Source organism: Gopherus evgoodei, chromosome 6 (genome assembly GCF_007399415.2).
Source record: "Gopherus evgoodei ecotype Sinaloan lineage chromosome 6, rGopEvg1_v1.p, whole genome shotgun sequence".
Lineage (NCBI taxonomy): Eukaryota > Metazoa > Chordata > Testudines > Testudinidae > Gopherus > Gopherus evgoodei.
Window position 1 is genome coordinate 36,890,097 of NC_044327.1, and position 20,238 is coordinate 36,910,334.

The following is a 20,238-nucleotide window of genomic DNA, read 5'->3' on the forward strand; positions in this document are numbered from 1 at the left end:
GCAGAGGGGGAGGGGGAAGTCCATGTTGAGCAGATCCTTATCTGGTCTGACAGCTATTTAGGAGTACATAATTTGCATTTAGTGAATGAGAGAGGGGTGGGGGAAGGGGGTCAGAACTTTTAAAATGATTGAAGGTAGGCACAGTCCTTAGAACTTGCAAGGCAGGGAGCTGAGAACAGTGTCAACTCCAAAAATCCATTCTGTCTGTCTCCTCCACGCTCCCTGTCACATTCCACCCCACCCTGCTCTTTTGAAAAGCACGTTGCAGCCACTTGAATGCTGGGATAGCTGCCCACAATGCACCACTCCCAACAGCGCTGCAAATGCTGCAAATGCGGCCACACTGCAGCACTGGTAGCTGTCAGTGTGGCCACACTGCAGCGCTGGCCCTACACAGCTGTACGAACACAGCTGTAACTACCAGTGCTGCAGAACTGTAAGTGTAGCCATGGCCCCAGACTGAAATGCCTGCTGTCTCAACTGCAGCTGCTTAATCCTCAGCATGTTAGAGGCAAACAATTACAAGTTCCACGCAAGAATCAGTCCACAACCTGCTAAAATTATTTGCTGAAGTCTGAAAAGAGAGTTTGTGCTTTCAAACTCAAGTAGAGCGTTGCAGAAGAATCTCTCCAGTCACTAAGACATTTCCTTTCACCCACGATTTATTTTATTAAAAAGAAAAAAAAAAGAACAAACAAACTTTTCATTCTCACGAGGTAGATGAGGAGCCAGGCATCATAAGGGTGGCTATTTTTTCCTAAAATGGCAGTTGCTGTAATTCAGCCACATTATTCATCTCAAGAGTGTTCACTTATGGAAACAGGGAGGAATCAGTCTCTCCACTTCAGGAATTACTAGGTGAAATTCTATGGCTTGTGTTATGCAGAAGGTCTGACTAGATGATCATAATGGTCATCTCTAGTCTTAAAAATCTATAAATCACTCTCTCTTTATTCCTGATGTTTATTATGATTGACTATTTGTATAGCACCCATCAACCCTCTGCATTTTATACACATAAAAAGACTTGCTCCCTTCTCCATGGTCCCAGTCCCACAAAGACTTACTTGCATACTTAACCTTTTGCATTGTGAGTAATCCTGCTGATGATTCACTGCAATGAGAGAGCAGCTTTAAATTCCACAGGATTACTCACAGTGCATAAAGTTCGACATATGTATGAGTCTTTGCAGGACTGAGGCCTAAATAGACAACATACAAATGCAAAAGGGAAGAGAGGCAATAAAAAGTACTGTGAATCAGTAGTGAAGTGTGACACTAGTCTGGATAGTTCCATGCATTGAATTTAATTAATGTAACCTTATATTTATTTAAAATGGGATTACAAGCACTTCCTGGAGGTGAGGACTGGGCTTCAGATTCTTGTTTGAAAGAACAATATTTTAAGAAAGGATTTAAAGGAGGAGAGTAGACTGTGAGGTGCTCAAAAACAATAGCAATGAGGCCCATTAAATACACAGGTAAAGGTTCCCCTGTCATTTTTGTACAGACACAGCCCTGGGGCTGGATGGTGGAGTCCAAAAATTTTTGGAAGGGATATTAAACTTGATGCTTCAGGATATAAGCCAATTTCTAACTATTTCAGAGCAAAGTTGCTGTGTTCTACTAACATCTATAGGCTTCTAACAAACATTTCAGCAGATTGCCCAGGCTTTAGGCTGTGCTGGTGATAACAAGGCCTTTCATAGAAGATGCTATGTTTAGGCACAACACAATCCCATTTCTGAAGGTTGTTCATCAACTTTTTCCTCTCTCAAAAGGCAAAGACTCTGAAAATGTGCTCAACTTTTCTACCAGTGGCATCAGTGTTGCAGAGCTGGATGAGACCTAATGGGGTTCGGGGCGGGGGGGAAAGAGAGGTGATCATCTGCTTCTGTGGAGACAAAACTAGAATTTAAATTGCCCTATTAGTGGCTACTCCCATGGGGGTGAATCTGGCCAACAGAGTGCAGTCCTGTTATAAATTATTGCAGGGTTGGGAATTCGTATTAGTATTATGTATGCTTCAGGGATTTTTATGTTAAAAAAAGGACCCTATGGTTTGAAGTACTAAGGGGTATTCTATCCCCTCAGCAGAAGCAGGTAGGTTCACACTGCCTCCTAACTGGTTTAATAGTTTTGGAATTCAAATGCTTGGTAATATCCATCATTCACAGACTCAGGAGATGGGATCTGTTGCATCTTTTCAGAACAAGAAGTACAACTAAATGTCTTTATGTTCCTCTTTTTTTGGTCTTATTTTCCCTTGTAAACATGCCAATGATTAATAATGAAGCTAAGTTTCTCTTTGAGTGCACCAGTTAGATCTCGGCACTACTTGGAATTTAATTACCATGGTCTCTCTTGTTGACTCTGTCCCCACCCATAATGTTGGAAGTGTTCCACACTCACTTTCTGAAAGGAAGTTTTCCTACGGAAACTACATTTTTCTGAAGCTGAAGATGTGTGTATAGCTTGCAGGATAAGCTGCCACAAACTAGCTTTGAGTCAGTTGTCAATGTCTGCTTTTAATGTAAAGCAAAATGAAATGCTGTTTTATTCTAAGTGTGCTTGTATTAATTAATTTATGCCTTATTATGTGGTTTTGATTAAGGATAAATGGATAAAAGATTCTTCACTCACAGGCTTTTATTCTCCAATCAGATATGTAATAAGTACCTTAGAACTGATGGTAGCTGAAGACTATATGATTGTTTACTTGAATGGAGCAACACCACGAAGAAAGATGCCTGGATTTGGCTGGATGAAAAAATGTTACCAGATGATTGATCGACGGTGAGCACTGTATATTTTCCTCCTTGACCACACCCACTGTTTTAAATGCCATGCTTTAACACTTCTTATTATTGAGCCTGCTTTTATGTTATTGATTGCATATAGTCTTTCTACGTGACATTTTTATTTTTAAGCTGAAGCATTTTTCTTTCCAATTTAGGTTAAGGAAGAATTTGAAATCATTTATAATCGTTCACCCTTCTTGGTTTATCAGAACTATTCTAGCAGTGACACGACCTTTTATAAGGTATGTAATACACATCAATTTTATTTTCACTCAGTGTCCTTCAAAACACAGAAGCCCATGAATGGTCAGAAATGGCTTTAGCACAGGACTTGCTTGTTCCTGATAACCTTCCACAGATGCATGCTTAATTTACAAGTCTCTGCATATCACTTCCCAGGTTCTGAAAGATGAAGTATGTATTTGGATATTTACAAACACTTAATACACATGAACAACTGGAGTAATAAATTGCATACATCAGAGGCACACAATTGGACATCTGTATTTGTATACACAAGTGGGACTCTCATTTTTCAAAAAATGTTAAGAGTATCTTGGATCACCCCCGCACAAAGCCCAAGTGGGTGTTTTACTGAAATTTCTTAATAAGAAAACTCCTGATGTGGATTACTTAATTACTTATTGTCCAGTGCTCAAGTTCCTGATTGGCACTTAAAGCCAGAGAGCAATGACTGAGCAGCACATCCAGCCTGAAGATGAAAATTAAAACAGGCCTCTATGCTCAGTTTCCTTGTAAATACAGGTTGAAACTATAGTAAAGAACAACCTTGTCAGACACATAGAAGAACATAATTTGCTGGGGAAGAGTCAACATGTTTTTTGTAAAGGGAAATCATGCTTCACCAATCTACTAGAATTCTTTGAGGGAGTCAACAAGCATATGGACAATGGGGATCCAGTGGATGTAGTGTATGTAGATTTTCAGAAAGCCTTTGACAAAGTCCCTCAAACACTCCTAAGCAAAGTAAGCTATCATGGGATAAGAGGGAAGGTTCTCTCATGGATTGGTAGCTGGTTAAAAAATAGGAAACAAAGGGTAGGAGTAAATGGTCAATTTTCAGAATGGAGTGAGGTAAATAGTGGTGTCCCGCTGGGCCTGTACTGGGCCCAGTCCTATTCAATATATTCATAAATGATCTGGAAAAAGGAGTAAACAGTGAGGTGGCAAAATTTACAGATGATACGAAACTACTTAAGATAGTTAAGTCTGAGGCAGACTGCAAAGAGCTACAAAAGGATCTCTCAAAACTGGGTGACTGAGCAACAACATGACAGATGAATTTAATGTTGATAAATGCAAAGTAATACATATTAGAAAACATAATCCCAACTACACATATAAAATGATGGGGTCTAAATTTGCTCTTGCCATTCAAGAAACCGATCTTGGCATCATTGTGAATAGTCCCCTAAAAACATCCAATCAATATGCAGAGGCAGTCAAAAAAGCAAACAGAATGTTGGGAAGATAAATAATAAGACAGAAAATATAATATTGCCTCTATATAAATCCATGGTACAGTACGCCCACATCTTGAATACTGCATGCAGATGTGGGTTGCCTCATTTCAAAAAAGATATACTAGAATTGGAAAAGGTTCAGAAAAGGGCAATGAAAATGATTAGGGGTGTGGAACGGCTGCCGTATTAGGAGAGATTAAGAAGACTGGAACTTTTCAGTTTGGAAGAGATGATGATGATATGATAGAAGTCGATAAAATCATGATTGGTGTTGAGAAAGTAAATAAGGAAGCTTTATTTATTTCTTCTCATAACACAAGAAATAGGGATTACCCAATGAAATTAATAAGCAGCAGGTTTAAAACAAACAAAAGGATGTATTTTTTCACATAATGTACATTCAACCTGTGGAACTCCTTGCCAAAGGATTTTGTGAAGGCCAAGAGTATAACAGGGTTCAAAAAAGAACTAGATAAATTCATGGAGGATAGGTCCATCAGTGGCTATTATCCAGGATGGGCAGAGATGGTATCCCTAGCCTCTGTTTGCCAGAAGCTGGGAATGAGTGAAAGGGGATGGATCACTTGATGATTACCTGTTCTGTTCATTCCCTCTGGGGCACCTGGCATTGGACACTGTTGGAAGACAGGATACTGGGCTAGATGGACCTTTGGTCTGAGCCTGTATGGCTATTCTTATGTTATAATCAGGTAATCCCTCAGAGAGCACCCACAACAAAAGGGAAGGCTCCACCCCCTATGTTTTCTTTAAGTGTGAGATTGTGAAGGGAGGAGATGAAATCATCTGTGGCATTTCTGTGTTTCAGTTCGAAATTCAGCAGCAAAATCCAGTATGTTGGCACATTGACAGAACTCAGTGATCTGATTCCAATGGAATATGTACACATACCAGAGAGTATTGTCAAGTAAGTGAAGCATAATAAGAAAGAATGTACTTATACTGGTGAAAAAAGTTACCATCATCCAAGCAAGGTATTGTTATTTGCAATAAACACTATAACCAGATTTTGCTTCTAAATCCCATTTCACATGGAGTGACATGATTATTTACAATGTTTGGATTGGAGGGCTAGTATTCAAGAGTCTATACGGGAATTAGAAAACTTTTAATTTTATTAAGAATTATTAAGAGTCAGCACTAATTCAGCTGCACGAGCAGGAGTGAGCCAATTCCAGTTTTGCCTGGTTCCACAAGAACTCCATCCCACTCTGAAGCAGTAAAGCATTCAGTCAATGAAACACAAGAAAGAGTTATTATCTAATCAGAGAAAACTCTTCATTCACTAATCGTAACCTGAAGGCTGCACAGGAAAGCTTAATCCTTTCATGAGTATCACACTGCATTTCGAATGATTGCTCTGCAGTTAAGTCTTGCTGTACTTTTTGTCTTTAATCTTACTGCACTTAGAACGGAAGCAACAATTCAAAGATAGCCAATTGATAAGATCACTATATTTTGCACAGTGAAAGTCCTGGGGGCTCATCTATTATCTTTTGTCAAATCATATTAGCCTGGTGAGGAAACCATATTGCTTCCATAAGTAGTAGTGAGGCAAGCAGGGAAATACTAGCCTTTGTTGGAGGTGCTTGTGACAGCTCCAAAAGAAAGGTTCTTCACACTATGGTGTACATACTCTTCCCTTTGTGAAGATTTATTTTGCAAAGAAGGGGTCTTAGCACACTTCCTTTGTCTTGTTCAAAACTGGATATGTCTGACACACAGAATTAAAAAATAATGCATGTCAGAGATAATGTAACTTTGCAATAATGATCCATAAAGAAACTATGATTGTCTTCCAAGTTTTTTAATCTTACTAAATAATTTCAGCCTCTCCCTCATTTTCAGTTCTGCAGTAGATGACAATCTGAGATGAGTATGGATACTGTCCTATATTTCACAAGCTATTCATTGTAGCTGTCAGAGATGCATACAAAAATACCTCAGTCTATACCAGGGGTAGGCAAGCTATGGCACACGTGCCAAAGGAGGCATGCGAGCTGATTTTCAGTGGCACTCACACTGCCCAGGTCCTGGCCACTGGTCCGAGGGCCTCTGCATTTTAATTTAGTTTTAAATGAAGCTTCTTCAACATTTTAAAAACCTTATTTACTTTACATACAATAATAGTTTAGTTATATATTATAGACTTATAGAAAGAGACCGTCTAAAAATGTTAAAATGTATTACTGGCATGTGAAACCTTAAATTAGAGGGAATAAATGAAGACTCGGCACACCACTGCTGAAAGATTGCCGACCCCTGATCTATACGATAGATTTAACAAACATTTTTCAATTGCATTTATAAAACATATGAGTGCAGGGGGCAGGAAATTAGGTGTTTTGAGACATGCAAGCTCCTCAGGTTCAATAGCTCTGGAAAGCATAGTGATACTGGTAAAGACAGTTCAGTGCAATTGAGGAAGGATGTTCTGGGGAGTAAGATGATGCACAGATCGAGGATATTTAATTGTCTGTGCAACTACTTTACCAGCAGGATAAATGTGTTGATGAGGAGTAGTTATAATACTCAGCTGGCAGTTTTTGATCTGAAAAAGTTGAAATGGATTAATGTCCCACAGGAGCGGCGCCAGGGTTTTTGGCATCCTAGGCGCAGGGCCGCCTCACCGATCCCGCAGCTCCGGTGGACCTCCCGCAGGCTTTCCTGCAGACGGTCCGCTGGTCCCGCGGCTCCAGTGGACCTGCCGTAGACGTGCCTGCGGATGTTCCACCGGAGCCGCGGGACCAGCGGACCCTCCACAGGCACGCCTGCGGGAGATCCACCAGAGCAGTCTGCCGCCCTCCCAAATCCTGGCGCGATCGCCTAAATGGAAGCGCTGGCCCTGATGTCCCAGAAAAGTGTAAATGCTCTCTACAAATGTCCTCAACCCTTTCTCTTTTATTTTTTCTTTCCTTTCTCCTTTCTGTACTTCATGGCAACTTTCTCATCCCTCCCTTCTTGATTCTTTTTTAAGTCATTGTCATTCCCCTTGTCTCTTTTTCCCCCTTCCTACTTTTCCTGTACACGTTTCTGAATCTGTACAAGGGGTGTGATCTGAGGGGCCAGGAGATGTGTCTTGCATGCCAGGCTGTGAGGGCATATGCTGCTGCCAGCAGCAAGAAGAGCAGTATATTGTGCTCCAGTTTGCCTCTCCCCTGCCTGCCATGAGTAATCCTGCTCTGATTAGAAGAATTAATATAGCAGAGAATGCAACAGTTAGCATCCTGGTTCCTAGGTTGACTAGTGCAGGGTTTGCCTCTTAACCAATAGCAAGTCTGCTAGACCTAGGATGACCAGATGAGATCAAGAAAATATCGGGACACATGGGGGAGGGGGAAAAGGTCCCGCCAGTGGAGAAAAAAAAACCCAACAGGAGTGCAAAAAACTGGGACAAATTGCTGACAACATCGGTCGGGATGCAATTTGTCCCAATAATTTCGCACTCCTGTTTTTTTTTCCCCCCCTCCACTGGCGGGACCTTCTCTCCCCCCGCCCCCATGTATTCTGATATTTTGGGACAGCTGGAACCATAGACAAAAGATGGATTCATGCCAGTTTTTCTTCTTGTTTTGTTTTTAATCAGGAGGTATTCAAAATAGATTAGGTTTTTGTTTTGGGGTTTGGTTTGGTTTTTAATTGAGGACAACAGTGAAATAAAGTTTGCTCATTTTTCTACTTCTATATTATTTGAATTTATAGATGTTTCCCCTTCATTCACTTTTATCTTGTAAGGTATGATGAAGAGAAGTGTTTTAAGAGAAGAATGAGGTAAAACTCTTGCTCTGCAGCTCATGCTACTGTCCATAATGGAGTGAACATGTGTGAAACAGCCTTTCACATAAAGGTGACCTCAACAGCTGATTGAGAGAGGTTTCCTGTTCATTTACTTGTATGTAATTTCCTGTCTTACTTCCCCCTTCGAGCTGTTGAGATCAGCCTCCTTTGCAACTAAAATCTGCTAAACTGGAAAAATCCTTGACTTGAGGCTGCAGCTAATTTAATTGTATCTGGTAGAGCAATGGAATGTTTTCAGCTTCATACAGCGAGCATGCTGCAAACCCCTGCTACTTTTATATGTCTGCCGCCAGATGAGCTCAACAAGGAGTTACAGAGTAAAAGAGGGTAACACTGAACAGGCAGAAATGACGCAATATTGAATATAAGAACGTTAGGGACAGTGCAGAAAATGGAGTGAATATTTTAGAAGCATGTACCTTACTTGTTCTTTGCTTTGCTATTGCTCTGCTTCTCTCTTATGCTCTGCTTGCTTCTTCTTTGTTTCTTCTCTACATCTTCTCTACATCAATAACTTTTACTCATGCAGACTGGATGAAGAGCTGAGGGAAGCATCAGAAACAGCTAAGTAAGACAGTTTTCAGCTAGCTGCTGGCATTACATTTACTTGATTTACAGGAATGGATTGAGTGAAACGACATTATGTTTGCCACTGCAATGAGATCATCAGTGCTTCAGAGCTGAGTTCCGGTACCTCTAGGCTTGGCAGTTGATAGCCCCAGCACCTCTGGGCTTGCTGCATCAGTTATGAATGTAAAACAATTGCTTGAGCCCTGGCATCTGTTTACTTGAGCCCCAGCACCTCTTTCATTACAAATTAAGCACCGAAAATCATTTTCTGACTTACTGGACAAGGATGTCACATTTGAGAAGCCATTTCCTCCTCTCTCACAAAGGTTTTGCTGTTGACGTCAGCGAGTCCCTGACCAGCAGGGACCTAGTTTTCTGTGGTAACCCCCCCCAAATTCTCCAATAAAACATAAACGCCCACGTTTTTCTGTGATTAAAATGAAACGCCGCAGTTTAATTTCCCTAGACACAATATATATAGGTATCAGTTGAACACAATGGTTTATTGAACCCTGTGTATCTGGTCTAATTGGGACCAGGGTCAGCCCCAGGTTGCAGGGCTCAGGCTGTCAGCCCTGGTTTGATTAATACAGAGAACCAGATAATGGAGCCTCAGATAAACAGGGTTCTGCCGTATATGTTTTTAGTTTTTCACAAAAATGTAAAAACTAAAGATTCTCTATGAAAATGCAAATTCCACATTTTTCTGTGGCAAACTGATTTCTAAGGATCCACCTACCCCACTCATTAGATGACTTACTCCATTTATAGTATGGAGTGTGGACACTTTTCAGAAACAAAAAATTACACTGATTTACTCAGTTAAGCTGGACTATGATGTACTCAAATTGCCAGATGGGTTGACTGACGTACCTTAAACTGCGTACACAGTAAATCAGTGGTTCAGCTGGGGATCAAACCCTAGTGCCCTTCTAGCTCCCATGCCTTTGCCTTGACCCTAAGACACACTCAGACAGTATGGAAGAAGAGCACCGTAGAAATCCCTAGATAGAGACACACAACACTTCACTTTCACCAAGTTATGGGTAATGAGAGTGGATACTATGATGACAAAAACTCAGGGCTGCCCAGAGGATTCAGGGGGCCTGGGGTCTTCGGTGGCAGGGGGCCCCTGCTTTGGCGGTAATTCAGCGGCGGAGGGTCAGGGCGGAAGGACCCCCTGCTGCTGAAGACCCAGAGTGGAAGAAGTGAGAGTTTTCCAGGGCCCCCAGAGCAAATGAAGGACCCCGCTCCAAGGGCCCTGAAAAACTCTTGTGGGGCCCCCTGCGGGGCCCAAGGCCTGGGGCAAATTGCTCCACTTGTCCCCCCCCAGCTGGGCAGCTCTGCAAAAACTTTTAAAATATGACCAGTTCCAGATTTTATCTGGGATAAAGCAATTTTGCAGTATTCTGGGGCAAATGAGTCTCGAATTAACTGCATGATCTTTAGCCAGCACAGCCTTAAAATACAATCCTGGTTTTCCATTTCAGATTCATAACTATAGATGGCTCTACACTGCCATTTCTGAAGAAGTTAAAATTTATCAAAGACATTAATTCAAATCGCCCTTTTGATGATTAAACTGTTATTCCAGTGCTACACCAAAGGATAGATTATAGTGTATTTTTTTGGTAAAGTATATTTTTTCTGTGCACATTAGTCATAATGTCTCTGAAGAAGGAGGTTGCATCTGCAGGTCCTATCTGACTTCTTTCCCTACTTTGTTGGAACCAGCCACTGTTTTTGAAGATTCTCTTCAGTCTCCCTTTTTTTCTTTATGCAGTTTACATTTTCAGCCATGCAGTTGTGTGTCTGTTGTATTGATTCCTGATGCCTCCTCATTTGTGATCAGACATTCCCATCAAATTCTTTTGAGAATTCAGCCTATATAGCCACAGAAGAGAAAGGTGATGTAAAAAATCCAGAACACTTTTATTCACTTTATATACACACCAGCTGTTAGTCCTGGAGAACCTTGACTGATTCAGTGCCTGTAGCAAAAACTCACATTTAAATCTCTCTTGTAAATGGCAAATATCTGATATTTGTGGGCATGTGACATCAGGGATTTACCCAGATACCTAAAACAGGAACAGAAGAAGAACACGGTGAGAAGTGGGGCTGCATCCATTCTATTCAAAACATCCTTCTGTGGACTGTCAGCTTTCCGTATGTGCCAAATAAATCAGGATACCTGAGAAGGAAAACTGCATGGGAGAAAATTGCTATCTTATTAATAATCTTTCCTGTGTAGGTTGCAAATTATAGCAAAGGAAGTGCAGGGGAGACTGGAGACGCATGTGGGGACATTATTGTTAGGTGTACAGAGTCTGTTTGTAGTACATGTCCCATCCACAGTCAAATATGTTCTAAGGAAATATCCATAAAAAGATTCCTCTGAGTTAATCAGTGTAATGTACACACTGAACTGTTACATTCATTTTAACATTGTTTTATGTTATTGCCCAATCACCAGTATTCACTACAGTCAGTTACATCCGAAAATATAATTTCACATTTTAAAAGAGAGAGAAATGCACAGAAAATGTTTACTGCTGCCTATTTTCTCTTGAACCCAGAACTAGCTGCCTCTCAAATGAGCCGGAAATGACTTCTATGGAGCAGGAGTAAGAATTCACAACTAATGACAATTATATTGTAATGTTATGACCATGCAGTTTGACTCTGAGGGCTAGGTAAACTCCATATCGTTCATTGCAAAACCAAATGCTTTTCAATTTTCTTTTCAAGAGCCTAATCCAGGGCATTCAAACAGAAAAAATGGTGTTTCATTGCTACACTCAAGATGATCGAATTGTATGTATTTATAGTGCAGTGAAATTTAAAATGTTCTAGCTGCTTTCCAAACAGAGGCAAACATAGTCCTTGTCCTGATGACTGTACAGGTTTAAAACCAAAGACTTATGGCAGATGGGGTGGGGGGAATTGGAAAAGGTATAAAGTCATCAGGGCGATGAAGGGCACATGTCTCACTAGTTACAAGTTTGTTTTTCAATGGCACATTCCAAACTTCTGCTACAAAGCTCATTGAAGTAAATGGGAGTCATTCCATTTATTGTAATGAGCTTTGGATCAGGCTCTAAATTCCTTTCTTCTCTTGATGTCCTTCACAGCAATCCCTGACTTCATTTCCAGTGTGTTTATGCCCCATCTTCCCAAAATTGGACTTTGGGTAATGGGAGCAGTTCAATAATCAGTCACAATTGTTAACATGGAGGCAGTATATTGGCACATGGCTCCTAAAGCCACCTCATAACCTAAGCAGGCGAGCAGAGGGTAAGACTGCGGCCCATCCTGTATGGCTGCAAAGGTATGTAAGGTTCTTTCATGCACTGCCAATTCCTGTCATTGGTAGCAGCCAGTGATGGGCAGCAGGTTTCACAGAGCTGCTACATGCCTCACCTGCACAGGAAGGGGTGCATTATAGGTAGACCCTTGGCTATACCCACCTAGTGCACTGGGCTGTGTAGCAGGGTGTTATAATACTGCACCAAGGATAGACCCAGCACAGTTTAATACCTTCCCCAGAGCACTGGGAAGACCAGGATGGAGGTTGGGACACTCAGGGTCACAATGTCCCCTCAGACTGCTCCAGGGGAGCAAAACAGCTGCTGCCTGGTACTTAGGGTGAATTATAACATAATAATCTTGTCTATAACGAGTTGGAAATGTGCCAAAACAGGGAATAATGGGACTTTTCATTATTGTCACTGTTTTTTTTTTATTCAGCTGTATAATTCAGGGAAAATATAGATTCTATCCTTAAAATAGCCACTGGGGCCAAGCAAGAATTACCACTTGTGTGAAATTTCATTTAAAATTTTGCAGATTCATTTTGGGCAGCTTCATGGTCCCACAATGTTGCTTTTCAATGACGTTTTACAATGTTTCATTGTGAAAACCAATCTTTATTGAAAGAAAATTCCAAATGTTAAAGGGTTTTCCCCCAAAATGTCAATTTTAAAAATTAAAATCAAGAAAATGGACAAATTTTCCAAAATTAAAAAACAAACAAACAAAAAAAGATTTTAGTGTAGATATAAATACTTTGTACAGTTCCATTGACTTCCAGCACCTATCAGCTGTTGAACCATTTACCCTAACATTGCTTTCACTATTTCACTTTGGACTAATTATATATATCAAAATAGTCTATTAAACTCATTCTAAATCACATCAACAAAAAATGGGTTTCTAATGTACAAAACAGCACTCCCTAGGTGTTAGTTCCTAATTCCGGAAGCAGTATAGCATTACTGATTCACTGAAAAATTCAGTTCTATTAGTAGCACAATTATAAATAAGCAAGCAGATAGGACTCTGACTTCCCATGGAGAACTAAGATGTGGAATGAGAAGGAACCATTTTTATATAGTCGCTTTTCAGAATAAAACTACTTTAAACTGTCTCAAGGTTGTACCTGGTATCTATGGCAGAACCAAGAATAGAACCCTGGCATGAGGTCTGTCCACCTATTAAAACACACGCACATCTTTTTCCCCTCCAGGCATAGGATACCTAGTTAAGACTTAGATTTTGTCTATACTACCACTTTTGTCAGTAAAACTTTCTTCGGCCACGGATGTGAAAAAACACCTCCCTGACTGACATACGTTTTGCCAGCAAAAGTGCTGGTATGGACAGTGCTATGTTGGCAGGAGAGGTTCTCCTGCTGACATAGCTAACACCGCTCAATGGGTGTGGTTCAATTATGCCAGCAGGAGAGCTCTCTCCTGCCAGCAAAGAGCGGCTACACGGGAGATCTTACAGCAACACAACTTATAGCTGTGCCGCTGTAAGGTCTGTAGTGTAGACATAGCCTCAGTCTTGGAGCTCTGGGAAAAAAATGTGTACCACTATCAAAACAGATTTTAAAAATAATCATGGGGCTTGACAAAAAAGCAAAAAAATGTTATGGCATCACCAATTTTTCTGTTTTCCACAAAAGCAAAAGACTGTTTTTGCAGCAAAAATGACACAGTTCATCAATGAGAACATCAAATTTTCATTGAGTCTAATGTGTGAACATTTGGGATGAATTCCGAACTGAACTGCTATTTCTCATGCCAAAAAAATGTGTCCCCATTTTCCAAAATGGCAAAAATTCACCCTTGTTCATAATCAGAAATTCTTGCAAAAATCAGTTTTCACCCATAAACACCCTCTCATTGACATTGATAGCTTTGCACAAATCTGTTCAATATCCTTTCTGCTGAAACCTCACTGGAGTCTGCCCAGCCCTTAGCTTATTGTGGTTTTTAATTTATATCCATTTACAAGGTTTTTGTCTGGTGGTGTGCTTTCATGTTTTCTGTTTTGTGGTTTGAATGACAACTTTCTTTTTTTCCTTTAAACAAAGTATTCAGTACGCTGAAGCATTTTGCATGTTTTAAAAACAATACTGATCTTGTGGGAACATAAATATGCAGTATGCCTCTAGGAGAGCTTTACAGCACTCTGTATTCTACAAAGAAAAATAATGATCTAATGTGGTGGTAGCTCCTTATTCTAAAGAATACCAATGAAACTGGGGGATGGATTCATCAAAGGCATAATGGGGAGATATTTTTCAGATTTTTAATTTTAACTAATAAATGCTACTCTTATTACAATTAGAGACAGCATCACTTACAGACAGGTGTGTTGCTGATTACTGGTGCCCTGATTCTCTTCTCCATTTGCAAAGATAGAGGGGAGCAAAGCTGTGTGGGATGGAAAAAGGGACATGGAAGGAATGAACAAGAGCTTCACAGGATACTTCTCACATCCCAAATCTATGATGCTCCCTTCCTAAAGAACACTGCAGGGCCAGAGCACAATCCGAGGTTGGCCAGGGGACACATTCAGGGGGTCGGAGGATGGTTTGGATATGGGGAACTTCTGCTGTCCATGGCAGGTCCCTCAGAGACCCAGGAGAATTCTCATTCACCTGCCATACAGGAGTTAATGGTGGTAGAAGCATCCATTCTGGGGTTTCTGTGCCTGTCTTTCAGAGGAAGAAATGTATGCAAAGGGAATAGCCAAAGGCTGCAGCAGAAAGCGTGGCAGGGGGAAGTCCACCCTTGCAATGAACCTTGCTGTATTTTTAGAGATCAAAGCCTTTTTAAAATATATGTATGGAAAATGGCACATAGAGGTACAGTAGACATTAATGCATTTCAGCATGGAGAAAACACTGGCTTTCTACAAACATTAACATTTAGGAATAACCATTAGTCTAGCCATTTCTTCATTTTCATGGCAGAAAGTTCCATAAATAATGTCTCTGTATTATTCCTTTAAGGAATCTAGCTCTCTGCTTTAAAATGATGTAGTGCAAATATAAATCTACATTCACTTCCATTTATAAGCATATCTCAGATTTCAGTAATCAACGTGCTCGAGCAAATGGATGAGTTACTCATCTGTGCTGGCAGGATATTGGGTATCTGCACTGCAAGTTTATTTTAAATTCCAGAAAATATGCCCACATTGCTGCCAGGGCTTCTTTGAGATGGATGGCAAAAAATGTGTTTCTGGATACATCCTTAATGAAGCCACTGTGTAGCCTTGTTCCCCTCCCCATACATACTTTGGGCCCAGTTCTACTCATCCTTCAATCAAAGAGAATTTGGCAATTGACAACAAAGGGAGCAGCATCGGGCCCTTAAATTTTCCATATTAAGTAGAAGCAAGATAGGGCCCAAAGGGACTGTCTGAAGTATTTAACACTGGAGCACTGAAAGTCAATGAAAGTTCTCAGCATACTGCAGGACTGGAACCTCAAGACTGGGAAAAGAAGTAGCAATGTGTTGCATAGCATTGACTTATTGTTTTGTTTATTTTAAAGACTTGATGTGACGCTGCAAAAAGAAAAACCATAACTTCCAGGCACTCAAAGAAGATGATTTGTCTCTCTGACACAGAAGTCCATGGAGGAAGGGGCAGTTTGGTTCATTTCCTTTAGTTTTATGATTAGCTCTGTGCTGTTCAGAATTTCTGAAGAAAGCTAAGGGCCTGACCCTGTTGCCATAGAGGCTGCAGGCTTTGGCTCTCGCTTTGCAGATTATCTTTAGAGGTATCGTTTGCAATAAGAAAATGGATTTAGCATTGTTTTATGTAACTGTGTATATTTTTAATTTAAAAATATTAGAGTTAACCAACAACGTGCCTCATGGGTAATTCAGTGGAACCCTCACAAGGGAGTAGTTATGTTTTGTCTTCAGTATTTTAACACTTATGCCTAGCTTAACAAAGTGATATTATTACAATAAACACTTAGCTTAGTTTGTTTCACAGATTAGCTATAACATTACTGTTTAAAATACTTCTAGAGATGCTGCATATTTTTCTCTGACTGTTGATAGCTCTTGCTGTCTGTGAAACGCTACTTGTTCAGGTTGTGCTACTGATAACATTACATAATCGTTTGCTTGGCCAGAAAGAAGCCTAATTTTTTAATAAATATTTGAATTATTAAAGAGATTTCTCAGAGAGAAAATAACTAATTGAAAGTTTTATTTTAGTGATTGAGTTCAGTGCTTTTATTTTTTAATGTCAGTCTTTTTTTAAAAGTGATTAATATTCTAAATGATTATCTCATGATCTAACAGTGTTGGAAAAATTAAAAAAAGCAAACTCGGTATATCTAAAACTGTGATAATTCAAAATGGCATCTTTAGCTCAAGTAATACAGGCTGATTATTCCAGGTTTGTAGTATTAACACAGAAAATCCTCAAAGTGCTAAATAAAATATACAAATCTATAGCGTGGTGCCATGATCATTAAATGCTGATATCAGAATAGTCTGAGAATATATTTTATATCAGTAAAATAATGATTGAAAAGCAATTTGAGTTATGTAACAAGAGAACTCACCAGAAAATAACCCCCACCTCCCAAAAATAGCATTTATTCACAGCTGCTATACCAAATTCTGATATGTAAGACATTACAGCATGGCTGTGTGCTGAACAGGGGAAATACTTGCTGTGGTGGTTATGGGTAAATGTTGATTTTTTCTAATAGTGACCACTGTATTTGCATTACAGAATGCAGGGCCAGCCTTAGGATTTATGGGGCCCTATTCGGTATTATTAAACTGATGCCCCTATGCCTGATGGTAGCCCAGGCTCACATGTATATTTTAGATGAGGGTGGTCTTTTGAAGGATTTATTTAAAAAACTGTATGTCTGAAGATCCAGGTATTTAAGGCTAAAGATGAATACTCAGATTGTGCATCTAAAAAAAATCTATGCAAGGATTTTTTAGAGATGTGATTTTATAATCTTCAGCAACACACTAATGAACTACTTTTAAAGCAAATTTTAAACTAAGGACCTGTAGACTAACATGTTCTGAGTAAAGTAAATATTACAGTAATGCACAACTGTTTGTCAGTGAATTCAGAAACTGATGGTATATACCTGGGGGTTGGCAAATGCCTGTTAAATGGCTTCATTATCATTTGAATGGCTCTTTAATAGTTTCAGTGTTGTGCTCATAGGTCTGGCAGGTTGGAAGGCTTTTTCATCTTTAAGTACTGGATCCCCTCTGGAGGAAGACTCACCAGTGCTGCAGCAGCCAGCAGGAAGGGTCAGAACAGGGATAGGAAGCGGCGTGAGGGTGGAAACTAAGACTCGGGGTACCCCAAATTTTTGGGTGCCCTACGCAGCTGCGTATGCTGATATGCCTGAGGGCGGGCCTGACAGAATGTAATTGATAACCAAATTAATTCTACTTGTCTCTTTCAAACAAGTGAGTCTGGTAGTAGATGTATACAAACACACAGTTTGGAATAAACATGGTTCACCCCTAAGAGTCACTGTTATGCCCCAAAATTCAGCACTGATTTGGCTGAAATAAGCAGATCATTGTAGGAAGCAATTCTAGATGCTTTGTTCATCTCACAGCTTACATGTGAACTAATTCTCAGCATCCTGTATTACTAATTAACAGAAGAGAGAATCACTAGACAGAGAGAGCAAACAGATTAGTCAGGACAGAAATGATGTGAGAATTGTTCTTAGTAAAATTTAAAGTGAGAACAGAATCTGAGCTGGTTTTGTTTTATTTTAGCAAAATAAAATCTACATTTTTTTTTAAAGTGAGCACATCTTGGTCTCTGTACATTATTCTCTTGTATCAATAATGAGTCATACTGCAAACAAGAGAATAAATATCATTGTGTGCCCATTTGTTCAACTACTCTAATGCAGATTAAGTGTCAGAAGGACAAGAAGTTGCCAAAATCTTACTTATATACCACCAAGCAAACCTGAAATGTCATCACATTAATAGGTTATACCAGATAATATATTTTATCTCTGCTTTCTATCTAGTCCTGTGAATTTTCACAGGGAAAGGGCCTGATCCTGCGAGGTGCTGATCATCAATTCTGTTAACTTCACAGTGACGAGCCCAAAATTAGTATCCGGTTGTTTGCCCAATCTTCCAGATATTTGAGTCTTGGCTTTGATATGGCTTACAGAAATAATACTATTTAAAATACTGGAGATAGACACTTTATTTAGGAATTAATATTTGTGTTAACTTCCAGATGTTAATTAAGATTAATCTGGATATGAATAATTAAAAATGCATAAGAGCATGAACTCATATCATCTGTAAACCTGCAGTTAAAGCAACCTAGAATGAGCTGGATCACATATATTACACTCTAGGGGACATAAATGTTCATGGAGGGTGAAATTTACTCCTATGCAGGGCCTCAGACAAAATCTGATGCATCTATTTTCAGAGCCTGATTGAGGCTTAAGTGCCACATAGGCCACGTCCAGACTAGGAATTAAAATCGATTTTAGATACGCAACTTCAGCTACGAGAATAACGTAGCTGAAGTCGAATTTCTAAAATCGAGGTACTCACCAGTCTGGACGGGGCTCCATCGATGTCCGCGGCTCTCCGTGTCGATTCCGGAACTCCGTTCGGATTGATGGAGTTCCGGAATCGATGTAAGCGCGCTCGGGGATCGATACACCGCGTCCAGACTAGACGCGATATATCGATCCCCGAGCAATCGATTTTAACCCGCCGATGCCGCGGGTTAGTCTGGACGAGGGCTAAGTCTCGCACTGGCCCTCTGCATAGGAGGTGAATTTCATTCTAGAGGCACTTTCATGCAAAAGGATTTGATCAGTCAGAGCAAACTAATTTGATAACGGCATTTGCTGATGGAAAGGACACATTTAAACCAAATGTCATGTTAGAAAAATAGGACTGCCAATATGATAGTGTAAAAAAGATCACTGTGGCTTAAAGAAAAGGTGTGATTATCTTTGCTCATTAAAAATATATTTTTAAAATATATTAATGTTCTGATATAGCAACAATATATTATACTAACAAGTATGTACAATATCTAACCAAAAAATTAGTGGTTTGTTCAAAGAGGAATATTGTATTAGAATTGCACAAGTGTACTCTTTTATACACAGATTTTTTCCCCTACCATGTATCAGTGCTCAGAGCAAGATATAAATTAACCTATGATTTGTTTTGTTAAAAAAAGAACAAAAAACTATGCTCACTAAATTGTAGACTAAGCAATACAAGGATACGTAATATCACTGTATGTATAATATGTATGTATGATTCAGAAATAAAAAGCTGCAATCCAGCATTAAAAGTGCCTCATTTCAGCACTGCTCCACATTTTTTTGTAGCTCACAATGTTACAGGTTATTCTGATAGCTCTGATGCTTTCCCTCCATCATTCATTATAGTCCATGAAAGAATTAGCCACTTCACTCATTATATTATTGTAACTCATTACAAATAACTTACCTCTCTCCCCCTATCTTCCTTTTCTCTCTCTGGCCATCTCACTTTCCCCACAAACTCCTTGCAAAATATTCATGTTTAGGTTAAATAAAATTTCAGGTGCTCATCCAACCCTCCTCCCATGTGTCCAAATCCTCATTCCACTGAAGCTAATAACATTTATTTCCAAAGATTTGGCCCAGAAAGAAAACAGGACTCTCTCTGCTAAAGTCTTCAATTGCTGTCGCCCCTTGATACTTGCAGAGGAGCACAGAAGGTAAAGAAATTGGCAGTTAAGGTCCCCTTTTATATGTAACTAAAGTATGGCAAACCTTGGGAATGTACAGTTATGCGTTAGGATTCCTTTGCTTTGGATGGGCCTTCTCAAGAATCTTAACTCTTGTTAGTATTACTGTTGTAGTTTAAATACTTTGTTTGCAATTAGTTATTGAGATGTAATTATGGACTAGTTATAGACTAAATGTTGTAGAGAGAACCCAGATATAGTTTCTGTAATAAAACACTCTGCAAGTACTTCAAAATGCATGATGACTGTTTATAATAATTGATAGTACATGTATATATGGTGGCTAGAAAGGCATCAGAACTCTAAACTGTTTCTTTCCCTTTTCTTTTCTTCTCTTCAATATCTGATATTTGACTGTTCCTAATAATTTTGCTAGTGTCAGGCCACCAATTGATGGATTTAGTATCTGTGGACATTAGTGCAGTGATAATGTCTATTTACATGTGGATGCCAGAGAGAAGTAGAGCAGAATCCTG

At 39.6% G+C, this 20,238-nt stretch overlaps 1 protein-coding gene across 5 annotated transcripts in view; it reads left to right on the forward strand.

Moving 5' to 3' along the window:
• PRUNE2 (prune homolog 2 with BCH domain) overlaps positions 1 to 16,899 on the forward strand; it is a 154,076-nt gene extending 137,177 nt beyond the window's left edge. Inside the window, exons 12-17 of one of the 5 annotated variants that reach the window (XM_030567417.1) lie at positions 2,665 to 2,796; positions 2,957 to 3,043; positions 5,112 to 5,210; positions 8,039 to 8,074; positions 8,631 to 8,669; positions 11,251 to 11,302. In XM_030567417.1, the coding sequence (XP_030423277.1) occupies positions 2,665 to 2,796; positions 2,957 to 3,043; positions 5,112 to 5,210; positions 8,039 to 8,074; positions 8,631 to 8,669; positions 11,251 to 11,302 (445 nt within the window). Of the gene's footprint in view, positions 1 to 2,664; positions 2,797 to 2,956; positions 3,044 to 5,111; positions 5,211 to 8,038; positions 8,075 to 8,630; positions 8,670 to 11,250; positions 11,303 to 15,521 lie in introns of those variants that run through there. The other 4 variants (XM_030567418.1, XM_030567420.1, XM_030567419.1 and 1 more) reach the window with 4 other exon arrangements.
• The last annotated feature ends 3,339 nt before the right edge of the window (positions 16,900 to 20,238 follow it).